Here is a 14,126-nt window from a genome sequence, read left to right as displayed (position 1 = left end):
GCCCCACGTGCCAGGACGTGCTCCAGTTCATCGGGCAGTGGTGGGGCGGGCTGGGCACATGCGCGGGGGCCGGGGCCGTGGGCCGTCAGCCGCAACCCTGCTCTCTCTTGCAGACGTCCCACAGCCCCACGTGCCAGGACGTGCTCCAGTTCATCGGGCAGTGGTGGGGTGGGCTGGGCACATGCGCGGGGGCCAGGGCCGTGGGCCGTCAGCCACAACCCTGCTCTCTCTTGCAGACGTCCCACAGCCCCACGTGCCAGGACGTGCTCCAGTTCATCGGGCAGTGGTGGGGCGGGCTGGGCACATGCGCGGGGGCCGGGGCCGTGGGCCGTCAGCCACAACCCTGCTCTCTCTTGCAGACGTCCCACAGCCCCACGTGCCAGGACGTGCTCCAGTTCATCGGGCAGTGGTGGGGTGGGCTGGGCACATGCGCGGGGGCCAGGGGCCGTGGGCCGTCAGCTGCAACCCTGCTCTCTCTTGCAGACGTCCCACAGCCCCACGTGCCAGGACGTGCTCCAGTTCATCGGGCAGTGGTGGGGTGGGCTGGGCACATGCGCGGGGGCCGGGGCCGTGGGCCGTCAGCCGCAACCCTGCTCTCTCTTGCAGACGTCCCACAGCCCCACGTGCCAGGACGTGCTCCAGTTCATCGGGCAGTGGTGGGGTGGGCTGGGCACATGCGCGGGGGCCGGGGGCCGTCAGCCGCAACCCTGCTCTCTCTTGCAGACGTCCCACAGCCCCACGTGCCAGGACGTGCTCCAGTTCATCGGGCAGTGGTGGGGTGGGCTGGGCACATGCGCGGGGGCCGGGGCCGGGGGCCGTCAGCCACAACCCTGCTCTCTCTTGCAGACGTCCCACAGCCCCACGTGCCAGGACGTGCTCCAGTTCATCGGGCAGTGGTGGGGCGGGCTGGGCACATGCGCGGGGGCCGGGGGCCGTCAGCCACAACCCTGCTCTCTCTTGCAGACGTCCCACAGCCCCACGTGCCAGGACGTGCTCCAGTTCATCGGGCAGTGGTGCGGCGGGCTGCCCAGCAGCGGCTTCTCCTTCCAGTGAGCGCGGCCGCGCCCATTAAAGGTGGCTGCGCCCTCCAGCCGTGTCTGGCCCTGTCTGCGAGCCCCGTGCACCCTGGGGGCGGCCGGCGCCGCTTCAGAGACCCCAGGGCCCCACCGTCCAGCGGGGCCGCCAGCACCCAGCTGCCCTGCTGCAGAGCCAGGCGGGAGAGGCCGCAGCGCTGCCCGTGTCAAGCCCCTTCCCCTAGGGCGGGGGGACCCCGGGACCTGCCTGCACCAGCACAACGGCAGGACTGAGCGAGCGAGTCAGAAACCGTCCCTCCTGCATGGCTCCAGTGCCCGGCTCCTCCCCCTTCTACTGTGCCCCACTGCCCCTGCCAGGCTCCTCCCCCTTCCACCGTGCCCCACCCCCGCCAGGCTCCTCCCCCTTCTACTGTGCCCCACTGCCCCTGACAGGCTCTTCCCCCTTCTACCGTGCCCCACCCCCCACCAGGCTCCTCCCCCTTCCACCGTGCCCCACCCCTGCCAGGCTCCTCCCCCTTCTGCCGTGCCCCACTGCCCCTACCAGGCTCCTCCCCCTTCTACCGTGCCAGGCTCCTCCCCCTCTAACGTGCCCCACCCCCTGCCAGGCTCCTCCCCCTTCTACTGTGCCAGGCTCCTCCCCTTCCACCATGCCCCACCCCCTGCCAGGCTCCTCCCCTTCTACCGTGCCAGGCTCCTCCCCCTCTAACGTGCCCCACCCCCTGCCAGGTTCCTCCCCCTTCTACCGTGCCCCACTCCCTGCCAGGCCCCACCCGCTACTGTGCCACACTCCCTGCTAGGCTCCGCCCCCTTCTACCGTGCTCCACTGCCCCTGCCAGGCCCCTCCTCTCACACTGCCCCACCCACCTCCCTTCCCTGTCGCTGCTCCACGCCTCTCCTCCCACACTGCCCCCTTACACTCTACTTTCTCGAATGGTTTGTGCCCCTCCTCCCCCCGGGCCGTGGGCTGGTGCTGAGCCGGCAAGGGCTGTGCCCACGTGGCACTTGCTCACCGTGGGTTGGGCAGGCAGAGGCCGCACCAGGGAGGGTTACAAAGTCTTTATTGGGGTGTTGCCAGAGCACAGCCCAGGCCCCTTGTACCAGAGCCGCAGCCTGGCCCTGGAACCGACAACGGCCAGCCCTTGCCCACGTGACAGGGTAACGAGCCTAGGGCAGGCACCGGCCCTCAGGCAGGTACATGGAGGGCGGCAGGCCTAGGGGAGGCCCCCGGAGGGGTACGGGGCCTAGGGGAGCCATGGAGGGGTCAGGGCCTAGGGGAGCCATGGAGGGGTCAGGGCCTAGGGGAGGCAGGCGGAGGGGGCGGGGCCTAGGGGAGCCATGGAGGGGTCAGGGCCTAGGGGAGGCAGGCGGAGGGGTACGGGGCCTAGGGGAGGTAGGCGGAGGGGTCAGGGCCTAGGGGAGCCATGGAGGGGTCGGGGCCTTGGGGAGGCAGGCGGAGGGGGCGGGGCCTAGGGGAGGCAGGCGGAGGCGTCCGGGGCCTAGGGGAGGCAGGCGGAGGGGGCGGGGCCTAGGGGAGCCATGGAGGGGGCGGGGCCTAGGGGAGGCAGGAGGAGGGGTCCGGGGCCTATGGGAGGCAGGCGGAGGGGTCCGGGGCCTAGGGGAGGCTGGCAGAGGGGGCAGGGCCTAGGGGAGGCAGGCGGAGGGGGCGGGGCGAAGGCCAGTCCCACCTCCCTCCAGGTCGCTGGCTCTGCCGTGGCTCTGAGGCTCCTTCTGGCCCCTGCCGACCGGCGTCCCTGGTGCCCCCCCCCCCCACAGCCACGTGGCTCAGCCCAGTGGGGGGGGGGGGGGCAGGTACCCGGAGCGCTGGCAGCAGCAGGACTGGTGAGAAAGGGGCCTGCTCCCCCAGGAAAAGGCAGCAGGGTGGGGCAGCTGCCCCCTCCCTCCTGATGCCCCCCCCACGGGGCAGCAGCAGCTGGACTGGCGCTTGCCCTCTGGCTGACGTGGCCCACGGCTCCTGCAACGAAGACACCGGTTGTGGGGGCTGCGGGGCCCTGCCGGGCGGGGGGGGCAGATCCCGTCATACGGCTGGAAGCGGCAGGGGCCGAGCAGCCCGACAGCTGCCCTCCCCCCTCTGCCATGCGCCCGCCAGGCTGGGAAGGGGCCGAGCAGCCCAACAGCCGCCCTCCCCCCCCTGCCATGCGCCCGCCAGGCCGGGAAGGGGCCGAGCAGCCCGACAGCCGCCCTCCCCCCCTCTGCCATGCGCCCGCCAGGCCGGGAAGGGGCCGAGCAGCCCGACAGCCGCCCTCCCCCCTCTGCCATGCGCCCGCCAGGCCGGGAAGGGGCCGAGCAGCCTGACAGCCGCCCTCCCCCCTCTGCCATGCGCCCGCCAGGCCGGGAAGGGGCCGAGCAGCCTGACAGCCGCCCTCCCCCCTCTGCCATGCGCCCGCCAGGCCGGGAAGGGGCCGAGCAGCCCGACAGCCGCCCTCCCCCCCCTGCCATGCGCCCGCCAGGCTGGGAAGGGGCCGAGCAGCCCGACAGCCGCCCTCCCCCCTCTGCCATGCGCCCGCCAGGCTGGGAAGGGGCCGAGCAGCCCGACAGCCGCCCTCCCCCTGTCTGCCATGCGCCCGCCAGGCTGGGAAGGGGCCGAGCAGCCCGACAGCCGCCCTCCCCCCGTCTGCCATGCGCCCGCCAGGCCGGGAAGGGGCCGAGCAGCCCGACAGCCGCCCTCCCCCTGTCTGCCATGCGCCCGCCAGGCCGGGAAGGGGCCGAGCAGCCCGACAGCCGCCCTCCCCCCGTCTGCCATGCGCCCGCCAGGCCGGGAAGGGCCCTGCCAGGCGGGGAGGGGCAGATCCCGTCATACAGCTGGAAGCGGCAGGGGCCGAGCAGCCCGACAGCCGCCCTCTGCCATGCGCCCGCCAGGCCGGGAAGGGCCCTGCCGGCGCGGGGAGGGGCAGATCCCGTCATACGGCTGGAAGCGGCAGGGGCCGAGCAGCCCGACAGCCGCCCTCCCCCCCTGTGCCATGCGCCCGCCCGCCCGGGCCAGCCCCCGCACTCTTCTCACCTTTGCCCCTAGGCCTGGGCCTCGCCCTGTGGAGCCAACAGCTGGCGCGTTTCCTGCTTGTGCCGGGCCCCTGCAGCCAGCTCCTTGGGGGCCGGCTCCTCCCCGTGCTGGAAAGGCAGGCAGGGGCGTGAGCGAGGCAGCGGGGCCACCAGACCTCCAGGGCTGGCAGCTGGCTCTGCCCAATGGGCCAGCCCCACAGCAGCCACTGCCAAGTGCATGAGGACACACGAGCCCTGCCCAGCCGGTCTGGCCCCGAGCCAGCCCACTGACCCCGGCACCCCAGGCACCCCCGGCAGCGCCTTCCCGGACGCGCCAAATCGCTGCCTGCGGCCCTGGGCCGGGTCCCCGCCGCACCCCGGCAAGCGTCCGTCTCCAGCAGGCTCGGCCCCCCCCGTCTCTGGCATCCCCCTGGCCTTGCCAATGCCAGGCTGGCACTGTGCCATGGGTCCCCCGGCCTGGGAGAGGCCAGGTCCTGAGTCCTAGCCCCTGGCTGCTGCCGCCCATGGGGGGATGTTTTCAGAGTTGGCCCTGGATGAGCAAGGCACTTGCTGAGCATCGGGGGCCCTGAGGGAACAGGCCCTGCACCGCAAGACACCCCCTTCCAGCACCCAGCGCCCCATATCCTCTGGCCCATTTCCCAGCGGGGTTGGGGGCCGAGGCAGGGCCCAGGAAGGCAGCCCCTGAGGGGGCAGGGCTGGCGGGAACCCACCTGCTGGCAGCTGGAGCTGTGCGCCCAGGGCCCGACGCGGCGCAGAATCAGGGCCACCACACAGCACCTGCCGGAGAGCGCGGCCTCGCCCGCCGCCATCACCATGGAGGGGAACCAGAGCGCCAGCGCCGTGTCCTGCGAGCGGTACGGCCGGTCAGGGGGCGGCAGGAGCGGGGGGGGGAGGGGGAGGGGCGGGGACTCACGTAGAGGCGGGTGGTGTCGAAGGGGCAGTCGTTGGTGGCGATGGCAGCCCGGGCGTCGGCTGGGAGGGCGGAGCTGTTGCAGCCGAGAATGAGGCGATGCCCCCTGCTGGCGACGGTGAGGGAGATGGCCAGGGCCAAGCCCAGGCTGCAGGCCGCCGAGAGCAAGCAGTTGAGCAGCGAGACGCACAGCAAAGCCCAGTGCTACGGAGACAGAGCTGGAGGGGAGGTGGCCTGGGCAGCCCTGTGGCCACACGCCCAGCAGCCTGGGGGGTGAAGTGGGAGCAGCCCTGGCCCCACACCCCAGCTTGCACTGCAGCAGCAGCTCCCTGAGGTGCGAGCTCAGGCGTGCAAACGTCACCCTGCCCCTCGGCGGCTGCAGCCACACAGGCCCTTGGGGCAGTAATTCACCAAACAAGCCCTGACACAACTGCAGCCAGCAGAGGCGCCCCCGCCCCAGCACCAAGCTACCGCAGCCAACAAACGGGGGGGCACCCAAGTCAGCCTGCACCCCAAGCCTCTCCCCTACCTTGAGCCCCCCTCAGCCCTGCACACCCACCTGAACCCCAGAGCCTGTACCCCCTGCTGCACCTCAGCCTAGAGCCCCTCCAACCCTGGCGCCCTCCAGGACACCCCAAATCACTCATGCCCAGCCCCCACCCCAGAACTATGCACCCAAGCCGTAGCCAGAGGCCTTTCACGGCTGCACCCCTTGGCCCACCCCACAACATGCACGTCAGTAGGTGCAGTGTTGCAGGGCCCCTCACTTGGACAGAGCAGATGTCCCTGCCTCCCAGGGCCTGCACCCGGCCCTGTCCGGTGTCAGTGGCTCCCGTTGTCAGCAGCCACAAACCCTGGGGGCCCTGTGCTTGTGGGCACGCAGCCCCCCTCTCTGCACCTGGGGAGGGGACAGGCCAGGCTCCTGCACTGAGCTGAAGGCTGCAGTACAGCCAGACTGCACAACTCAAGCACCTACCTGACCATGCAGGGGGCAGAGGGCTGCCTCCCCACCCCCGCCAGGATTCTGCCAAGGGGAGGGGCTGTGCCTGGAACCTGAGAGCATCTTGCATGCAGTGAAGGGTGGGGGCTGCCCTTGGCTGATGAGGGCTGGGAGGTGCCGTGTGCGGGGCTTACTCAGGCAGGGGTGGGTGCAGAGCCCAGCACAAGGGGCCTGGGCGGGGCAGGTGGCACGGGAGGAAGGCTGGAAAGGGCTGTCCCCTTAGCAGGTGTGGCCAGACAAGGGCGTGGCTGCCAGTCATGCTGCAAAGCAGGCCCTGCCCAGAGCCAGGGCACTGCGGAGCAAGGTCCAGGGTGTGGCTGCTGCTGCAGGCGCTGAGCTTCAGCCCTGACTGCTGCTTCCTGCAGGAGCTCAGCCCTGCCCCAGCGTTCCCAGGCTGTGACACTCAACATCCGTGCTCTGACCCCAGGCCCCTGCTGCTCACTCACCAGGGCTGACGTGTCGAGGTTACGGGACACCAAGATGGCCACAATCCCAGCAGCAATGCTCTAGGGAAAGACAGCGGGTCAGTCCCTCCCCCAGGGCCTGGTGGCACAGGGCAGGCCCTCGTCTGCCTCACACCCAGTAGCTGGGCCCTGGGACATAGCATGCAAGGCTCCCTCTGGCTCACCCACAGCCACGCAACACGAGGGAGGGGGAGGCTTGCTCGTGTCTCACGCCAGCCATGGTCCTGCTTTCTGCCAGCATCTGCCTCAGTTCCATGGACACACTCCCTCTCCAGCATCTGGTGTTGGCCTGCCAGGACTCAGCTGCCCAGGGATGGGCTTCAGGGGCAGCTACTGGAGGCCAGAGGTGCAGCCCTCATGTGCCACCTTGTTCCTGTAGGCTCTAGGGCGCATCCAGGCACCATGGTGCAAAGCAGGGGTACGTAGGGGCCAAGCAAGGGGCTACCCATAACGGAAGGGGGGGCAGCCGGTAGAGCCCCACTCACCAGCAGCCCAGAGCCAACAGAGATGATGTTGGCGGTCGTGTACTCAGAGGTGACTGTGCGCTCAGGGTTGGCCACATGGCGCAGGACTGAGCCATGCACGATGGCGCCCAGGATGAAGTTCAAGTGACCCAGGGTGATCAGGGTGATGCCAGTTCGCATGAGGCGCTGGGGCCCGCGCCCCAAGTCTGCAACAGAGGCAGGCATGAGAACCCGGCAAGGGGGGCAATGGAGAGATCACAGCGAAAGGGCAGGATACCCCCGTGACCACTTGGGGAAGAGACACGCGCGGCCTGGGGGGCGGGGTACCCGAGCGCGCAATGGGGCGTCACGCGCGGCCTGGGGGGCGGGGTACCCGAGCGCGCAATGGGGCGTCACGCGCGGCCTGGGGGGCGGGGTACCCGAGCGGTGTGGGGGGGCTGGCACCACGTGAACGGGGCCGGGGGGGGTTGACTCCTAGAGGCTTCCCCCCTCCCCCGCGCGAACGGGCCCCACGCACCAGGGAGCCCCGGGACTCACCGAACCCGCAGCCGCAGCCCATCCCGCCGCTTCGGGCCCGCGCCGGTACCGCCCCCGCCGCCAGCCCCGCCCAGGAGCCGGCCCCGCCTCCTCCCCGCTGCTGCCAGTGGCGGCTCCGCGCCGGGGTCGCTCCGGGAGAGCCGCGGCCCCTCCCGCCCAGGCAGCGGAGCCGCCGCGAGCCGAGCCCAGGGCCCCGCGCACCCGGCAAAGAGGCAACAGTCGCTTCTTTACAAAACAGTTTATTAAAAATAGGAAATGAGAGAAACCAGACACAGGAGGCTCCGCCGGGCCGAGGCAGCTGCCGGAGCTGGGGCCGGGAGAGGAGTATTTGAGCAAAGCCCCACGCCCCCTCCAGCAGCGAAGGGGCAGGAACCTAGACCTCAAGCCAGGAATGCGGGGTAGCAATGGCCCCACTGCTCCCCCCTTCGCCCCTCTGGCCTAGCCTAGGAGGAGCAGGAGCACGCTGGCCCTCCAGGTCCGGGAAAGCAGCTCTGACTCCCTGCTCCCAACCGCCCCCTGCCCAAGGCTCCAGCATAGGCTAGGCCAAGCTGGCGTGCAACACACGTAAACGAGGGTTGGAGAGCCAGAGGGCAAAGCAGCAGGGGGCTGCTGCAGGCCAGGAAAAGCCCCAAGGGACTGCCATGGGGAGTAGAGCCAAATGCCAGGTGTGGCACACACAGAGGGGACAGGGGCTCCCCTCTCCTACCATTAAATAAAAACAGGTTGTGCAAAAGAAAACCCACCACACTCGGTACAGTTCCAACAGACCAAACGCCATGCACGTTACCGCGGCTTGGGCAGGCAGGCCAGCTGGCCACACTGCCCCCACAATCCCCACAAAACACGGCTGAAATAATACTGACTCGCCAATCCCCTTTAATAGGCAGGCAGGGCAGACTGGCCCTGGGCCTGGCGACGGCACATGCAGGGTGAGCTTCCAAGCGCAGCATCTAGGGGCTTGCTCGTGCCCTACACAGATGGACAGACTCAGAAAAGGGTCATGGGCAACTAAGCAAGGCCAGCCGGCACGCAGGGGCTGCTAGGACGACACGGTCACCGCCGTCAGGGCTCCATTCCGGGCAAAGCAGAACTTGGTGAACGCCTCTTCAAGTAAACAGGTGAGTCTGGGCTGGTCGGCCTGAGGGGAGTGGAACACAGTGAAGAGCCAAGTCAGGCTCACTGCCCAAGCCCACGCCTCCAGGGTGGAAGGAAGGACAGGGGCCCAGTCGTGATAGGGCAGGCAGGACAAGAAACTGGCCTGTGCACTCAGGGGAAGGGCACCCCATAAGCACAGGCATGGGGGGGGGGGGGGACGGCCACCAGCATGACAGTGGGGCAGGTGCTCACCTCGCTGATGAATCCAAGCTGGACCAGTTCTGCTGCCAGCTCCTGCATATTTTCATCTGCAATACAAAGGCAGAATGAGTGGAGGGAGGGGGCAGGAGGCCCTTGCCCCAGGGGAAGGGGGGCAGGTACTTACTGGGCAGCAAGTCACAGCTCAAGTGTCTATTCAGTTTGTCTTCCAGTTTCAGCAGCAGTGTCAGCTGCAGGAGAAAGATGGGCATGAGACGGAGCCACAAGCAGGGGAGCCCCTCCCTACACGGCCCTGGTGGCCTGTGCCCTTTACTCCCTTATCCTGCTCTCCAGCTGCCAGCAGTGCCTGGCCCCACAAGGATCCCAAACAGTGAGCAGGCCCAATACAACACGCTCAGCGTCCCCAGCCATGAAAGGGCAGCGCTCTCCCCCGCGGGCTGCCAAACTTGGCCTGACATGGCTTTGGCCACCGCCTACCAGAGACATGCAGGGGCAGCAGTGCTGAGCAAGTCACTGGCACGACACTGGTCGCCCCTACTGTGGCCAAGGGGTAGCCGATACCCTCTGAACAGCCCTGAGGCCCTGTGCAGGGAGAACATGTGTGCAAACGTACGTGGTGCCTGACCCCCTCCTCCACCGACTCAATGTTACACTGCATCAGCACTGCCTGAAAAGGAAGCAGAGACCACATGATCCAGCTGTCAGTGCCTGGTGCCGCACTGGGGAGAGCAGCAGCATCTCCCACCCACCTTGCGGGTCTCCACCTCAGCTGGTTCTGGTGTCGGGGTCTTTACTGATGGAGGGACAATGGGAGATTTCACCACCTCCTGCTGGGGCTGCTGGGGCCGCGGCATCCCAAAAGCCGTGAGCGGGTAGATGCCATTCCTGCAAGAAGCAGCAGCAGAGGGTGAGCCAAGGCAGCATCCAGGGCCTGCCCCAGGCCAGCTGCAGGCCGGGGAATCTCACAGCTGAGAAGGGGGGTGAGCGCTTACCTCACATCCTCCAGGAACTTGTCCAGCTCCAGCGCCGGGGACTGGGAGAAGCTGAAAAAGAAGGGCAATGAGGCCATGAGCCAAGTCAAACTCTGCCTGGTAGGGCCTTGCCTGACCATTCTCTGCTTGCAGCTTCTCTCCTCATGACAGCCAAGAGGCAGAGCCTCTCCCTGTGCAAAACAGGGCCCTCCAAGGAGCTCTTCCAGAGCTGCGCGCATACGAGTAGTGCACGAGGCCTGACGCATGCTGCACCCACACAAGGGTCACTGCTGGCTAGGAGAGGCGAGCAGGAGGCAGGAGGACGGATCGCTCTGCGGCACGGCGGCTCTCCATTGCTCACACCTAGCAGGGCCATGCGGTAGTGCAGGAGGAGGCCCAAGTCCCCGCCCTGTAAAGCTAGGGAGATCAGATTTCCTGAGCTGAATACAGGACACCTGATCAAATCCCTCCTATTCATGCAAGTTCCATGGCTGCCAATCAGAACTGGGCAGTACAAACGTTCAAACTAACATGAAGTTGACTGAGCGGGTTTAAAAAAAGTCACCCCCAGGGGCAGGGCCCTGCTAGGTGGGAGCCTGCCCACAAGGGCTCTGTTGGAGCAGGGAGTAGTCAGCCTGCATGCTGCAGCTTCGCCCTGCCACCACCCTCGCAGGCACAGGCACACGCCACTGGTGGGAGGGCAGCTGGCAAGCAGCAAGACCTGCAGTACGGATCAAAAAGGGAGACAGAAAATATGGGACAATTTGCCTATTTTTAAGAAAAGAGTCAGGGCACCGGCAGCAGGGCTTCGATACAGGGCTGTCCCTTTAACAACGGGATGTCTGGTCGCCCTATGTAAAGGGAGATCTGTGTAACTGAAGGACCTACCTGGGAACCAACCCAGCTGCGTCTGCCTACTGAAGGTGCATAAGAACACAGGGGAGAGAACACCAGGGAGGTGGATGTGGGATAATTTACCCCCCAGACAGGCCTCACCATGGTCCCCAAGAGCCAGAGATTGGTGCAAACCCAGAAGCAAGATGTTATTGACTATTATCAACTGTGACAATGCTGAATAGTCGTGTGATCTATCGGATCTGCTTTGGATACGGTCTCCCGCAATAATTCTTGCCAGCAAGTTAAGGAAGTCTGAATTGGATAAATTGGAAGGCAAATAGAAAGCTGACTAGACTTTGGTTTGACCAAACTGCCCAGAGTCCAGGTCTCCCAGCCATGCTCCTGTGTGCTACTTAAAACTGCACCCCACTTTTGTCCTACTGGTTCCTGAACCGGCTGTAGTCTGCTATCATTGTATCCTGTTAGGTTTGTGTCACTCCACCCTGTTGCCACAATACTGCCACACAGCTCTTACAGACTGACAGCTGCCCCTTTGAGCCCTATACAAAGCCAAACTAGAAGTTCCTAGAATGCCTGGCAGTGGGTATCTACAAAACCAGTGAGTCCTGTGTCACCTGTGCATCTGACAAAGTGGCTTTTACCCACCAGAGCTTAGGCCCAAATCAATCGGTTAGCCTTCTAGGTGCCACAGGTCTGCTCAGTGCTTTGCCTGTATAAGTGACTATGTGCCAACTCCGATTTAACTCCTACAGAGGTTCTGAGTACAGTGTGCGCATGTCCCTGTGCTGAGCAGACACCATGTCACAGTAACTCAGACACGTCAGGGTGACTGACTCACCAGCACACAGATTCCAGCTGACATGACCTTCCAACATCTTACAGCCCCTTATAGCAGCTCAGCGCCAGTTTGATGAAGGTGGGGACCAGCCCTTCCACAAAGGGTCCTCCTTCCTCAGAAGGCACCTCAGCACCTGACAAACCCCTCTTGGCGCACAGATCCTGGAGTGCTCTGTCTAGCTGGACCTGTGCACATTCTCAAAGAGCAACGAATGAGGCCCAAGAGCTAAACCTTCCACTGAGCAAATTCCATTTAGGTTCAAGGACATGTCCCCTAACCCACCCAGTGCGGGTGGCTCTCCGTACTTGCTGGTACCAGAGACCACCCAGGTGTCTCAATATCAGCTACCTGCACAGCCAGCAAGCCTGTCATCACGAGGCTCTCATGGTCACCATGTCCCCAGCTGGGGGACGGGGTTGGGGAGAGAACACACCAGTCTTGCAGTGCCTCATTCTTCTGGAATTCTTGCAATGTACCTCATTCCCCACAGAGCTTCACAGGTGCCAGGCATACCAGCTGATGCAGCTATGAAGCCCTGGGCAGAAAGGTTTCCGGAGCTAAGAGAACAGCTTTTTGCCACAACAGAGGGGCATCAGTTTCTAACCCTGCCTTTCAGAGATTGCGGCAACTAGAAAAGCCAAGAGCAAGCTCGTCTCATATGGCCAGTCTGAGGGCTCATCGCCTGATAGCGCTCACATGGAGTCCCGCGTCGGAATGCTCCCAAGGCCGGTGCCCATTTCTCTATGGCATTTGGCTCCTAGGACTCTACCAATGTGCCCAGGAGACACTAGCATAGCCAAGATCACCATAACTTGGTGAGGACTAGTTCGAGGCCAGGCCTCCAGACCGTCCTTTCCCCAAACCAGTCTGGTCCCATTCACACAAGAAATGCATTTCCGGATAGAGTTGTCTGGACAGGCTCATTGACTCCGCTGGCTAAGCTGCGCCTCTCCTCTGATCCCGGAGCTGGCTGGTTTCTCTAGCAGACCTGCTCTGAGTTAGAGGCCACCTCTGGCCTGGGTTGGGCAGGAGTCAGCCTGGAGGCTCAATGTCCCTTCAGCCCTTGGGATCTATGAGAAACTAGAAGTGGCCCAAGGGTGCTTCAAGAAGCCTGTTCTTTTCCGCACGTGCAAGAGAGATTCATTGGCCATGCAGCGCTTTCTAGGCTACTGCGTGACTAGAATGACGATTTCTCAGCCCTCTGCCACATCCTGTGTGAGAATCGTTATGAAGGGTCACAGGTTCTTCCCTTTTAGGGAAGTTTCTCCCGGAGAGATGCTCTGTACATGCTTCAGACTGAGCTGTCAAAGCGAACTAAGCCAAAATGGACAAAGACAACCTGGACAGCACGAGGGGTGAGCCAGAGACTCCTTTAGCCTGGGTGAGGAACTAACACTCTTGGATCATCTTTGCACTATGTTTCCCACCTACAAGGCTGGATTCCACAATGAATAGCCTGGGACGGCTGTCAATGGGTCTGCTCTCTGTCCTGCCGCAACACACTACGGGTTGGACCTCCTTGGTCCAGCACACTCAGGACCTGTCCCTGAATGGAGGGATTTTTCCAGACCAGAGGATGTCATTTCAGGGCCTCTACCCCCACAGCACCCCCGACACCCCTCTCCCTGCTTCCTGGCTCTCCCCACAGCTCAGCTCAGCTGTGTACCAGCTTCCCGCCCCTTCCCAGCCCAGCTGAGCTGGCATCCTAGCTGTGCCTTGTTTTAAAGGAGGATATTGATATAAGAAGCATCACAGAAAGTTGGTGGAATGAGGACAATCAAGGGGACACAGTCATACCAAGGTGCAAAATCTATCAGAAGGACAGAACAATTTGGCGGGGGAGTGGTACTATACATGAAAGAAAATGTAGAATCAAATGAAGTAAAAATCTTAAATGAGCCAAAATGTTCCACAGAATCTCTATAGATAGTAATTCCATGCTCCAGTAAGAAGAATATAGCTGTAGGGATATATTATTGACCACCTCGTCAGGACAGTAATAGTGACTATGAAATGCTAAAGGAGATTAGAGAGGCTGGAAAAAATAATCCCAACTATACACACAATATAATGGGGACTAAATTTGGCTACAATTGCATATTGGAGATACTGTGAATAATTCTCTGGAAACACCCAGGCTACGTCTACACTGGCACCTTTTTCCGGAAATGCTTAAAACGGAACAGTTTTCCGTTATAAGTATTTCCGGAAAAAGAGCGTTTACATTGGCAGGATGCTTTTCCGGAAAAGCCCTTTTTCTGGAAAAGCGTCCGTGGCCAATGTAGACGTGCTTTTCCGGAAAAAAGCCCCGATCGTCATTTTCGCGATCGGGGCTTTTTTGCGGAAAAGACTACTGGGCTGTCTACACTGGCCCTTTTCTGGAACAGTTTTCCGGAAAAAGGACATTTGCCCGAACGGGAGCAGCATAGTTTTTCCGGAAAAGCAGCTGATTTCTTACAGTAGATCGTCAGTGCTTTTCCCGAAATTCAAGGGGCCAGTGTAGACAGCTCGCAGCTTATTCCGGAAAAGCAGCTGCTTTTCCGGAATAAGTGGCCCAGTGTAGAGACAGCCCCACTGTGCAGCGGCAGTCAACAAAGCAAATAGAATGTTAGGAATCATTAAAAAGGGATAGAGAAGACGACAAGAATCTCTTAATGCCTCGATATAAAACACCCACATCTTGAATACAGTGTACAGATGTGGTCACCTCATCTCAAA

The 14,126-nt window shown here is 63.5% G+C and overlaps 3 protein-coding genes across 7 annotated transcripts in view; 1 reads left to right on the top strand and 2 right to left on the bottom strand.

Moving 5' to 3' along the window:
* The window catches only part of IFT172 (intraflagellar transport 172), a 178,238-nt gene extending 177,148 nt beyond the window's left edge, over nucleotides 1-1,090 (top strand). Inside the window, exon 48 of the mRNA XM_089776934.1 lies at nucleotides 964-1,090. Within this exon, the coding sequence (XP_089633060.1) occupies nucleotides 964-1,053 (90 nt within the window). The 3' untranslated portion in view covers nucleotides 1,054-1,090. The remainder of the gene's footprint in view (nucleotides 1-963) is intronic.
* A 985-nt stretch (nucleotides 1,091-2,075) lies between these two features.
* Nucleotides 2,076-7,581, bottom strand: KRTCAP3 (keratinocyte associated protein 3). 4 transcript variants are annotated; one of them, XR_016349062.1, is made up of 8 exons: nucleotides 7,428-7,581; nucleotides 6,912-7,096; nucleotides 6,409-6,468; nucleotides 4,966-5,166; nucleotides 4,763-4,897; nucleotides 4,054-4,160; nucleotides 2,676-3,006; nucleotides 2,076-2,358 (listed from the first exon to the last, which is right to left on the bottom strand). XR_016349062.1 is itself a non-coding variant. In XM_075916282.2 (7 exons), exons 1-6 carry the CDS (start codon nucleotides 7,447-7,449, stop codon nucleotides 4,062-4,064), a joined length of 702 nt encoding a protein of 233 aa, XP_075772397.2. In that variant the 5' UTR covers nucleotides 7,450-7,581; the 3' UTR covers nucleotides 2,470-3,006; nucleotides 4,054-4,061. The 4 variants fall into 4 exon arrangements, 3 of the variants coding, with proteins under 3 accessions (XP_075772398.2, XP_075772399.2, XP_075772397.2); XM_075916282.2 differs by lacking the exon at nucleotides 2,076-2,358 and having other exon boundaries at nucleotides 2,470-3,006; XM_075916283.2 differs by lacking the exons at nucleotides 2,076-2,358; nucleotides 6,409-6,468 and having other exon boundaries at nucleotides 2,464-3,006.
* Nucleotides 7,582-7,650: 69 nt separating this feature from the next.
* NRBP1 (nuclear receptor binding protein 1) overlaps nucleotides 7,651-14,126 on the bottom strand; it is a 78,075-nt gene continuing 71,599 nt past the window's right edge. Inside the window, exons 13-18 of one of the 2 annotated variants that reach the window (XM_075916280.2) lie at nucleotides 9,734-9,784; nucleotides 9,491-9,626; nucleotides 9,355-9,408; nucleotides 8,908-8,971; nucleotides 8,775-8,830; nucleotides 7,651-8,565 (exon numbers count right to left, since the gene is read on the bottom strand). In XM_075916280.2, coding sequence (XP_075772395.1) covers nucleotides 8,467-8,565; nucleotides 8,775-8,830; nucleotides 8,908-8,971; nucleotides 9,355-9,408; nucleotides 9,491-9,626; nucleotides 9,734-9,784 — 460 coding nt within the window. In that variant the 3' untranslated portion in view covers nucleotides 7,651-8,466. The remainder of the gene's footprint in view (nucleotides 8,566-8,774; nucleotides 8,831-8,907; nucleotides 8,972-9,354; nucleotides 9,409-9,490; nucleotides 9,627-9,733; nucleotides 9,785-14,126) is intronic. The other variant, XM_075916281.2, reaches the window with a different exon arrangement.

The sequence above is a fragment of the Pelodiscus sinensis genome, chromosome 3, assembly GCF_052426305.1.
Source record: "Pelodiscus sinensis isolate ZL-2025 chromosome 3, ASM5242630v1, whole genome shotgun sequence".
Lineage (NCBI taxonomy): Eukaryota > Metazoa > Chordata > Testudines > Trionychidae > Pelodiscus > Pelodiscus sinensis.
The sequence above is the reverse complement of the archived record's forward strand: the minus strand, read 5'-3'. Positions and strand labels throughout refer to the sequence as shown.

What these genes read in the sequence shown, in the direction of transcription:
- KRTCAP3 (XM_075916282.2), bottom strand. Translation starts at nt 7,449, where the DNA reads ATGGGCTGCGGCTGCGGGTTCG. An exon ending in CTGTTGGCTCTGGGCTGCTG is followed by an intron (nt 6,469 to 6,911) that starts GTGAGTGGGGCT and finishes GTCTTTCCCTAG; the next exon opens with AGCATTGCTGCTGGGATTGT. An exon ending in ACCTCGACACGTCAGCCCTG is followed by an intron (nt 5,167 to 6,408) that starts GTGAGTGAGCAG and finishes CTGTCTCCGTAG; the next exon opens with CACTGGGCTTTGCTGTGCGT.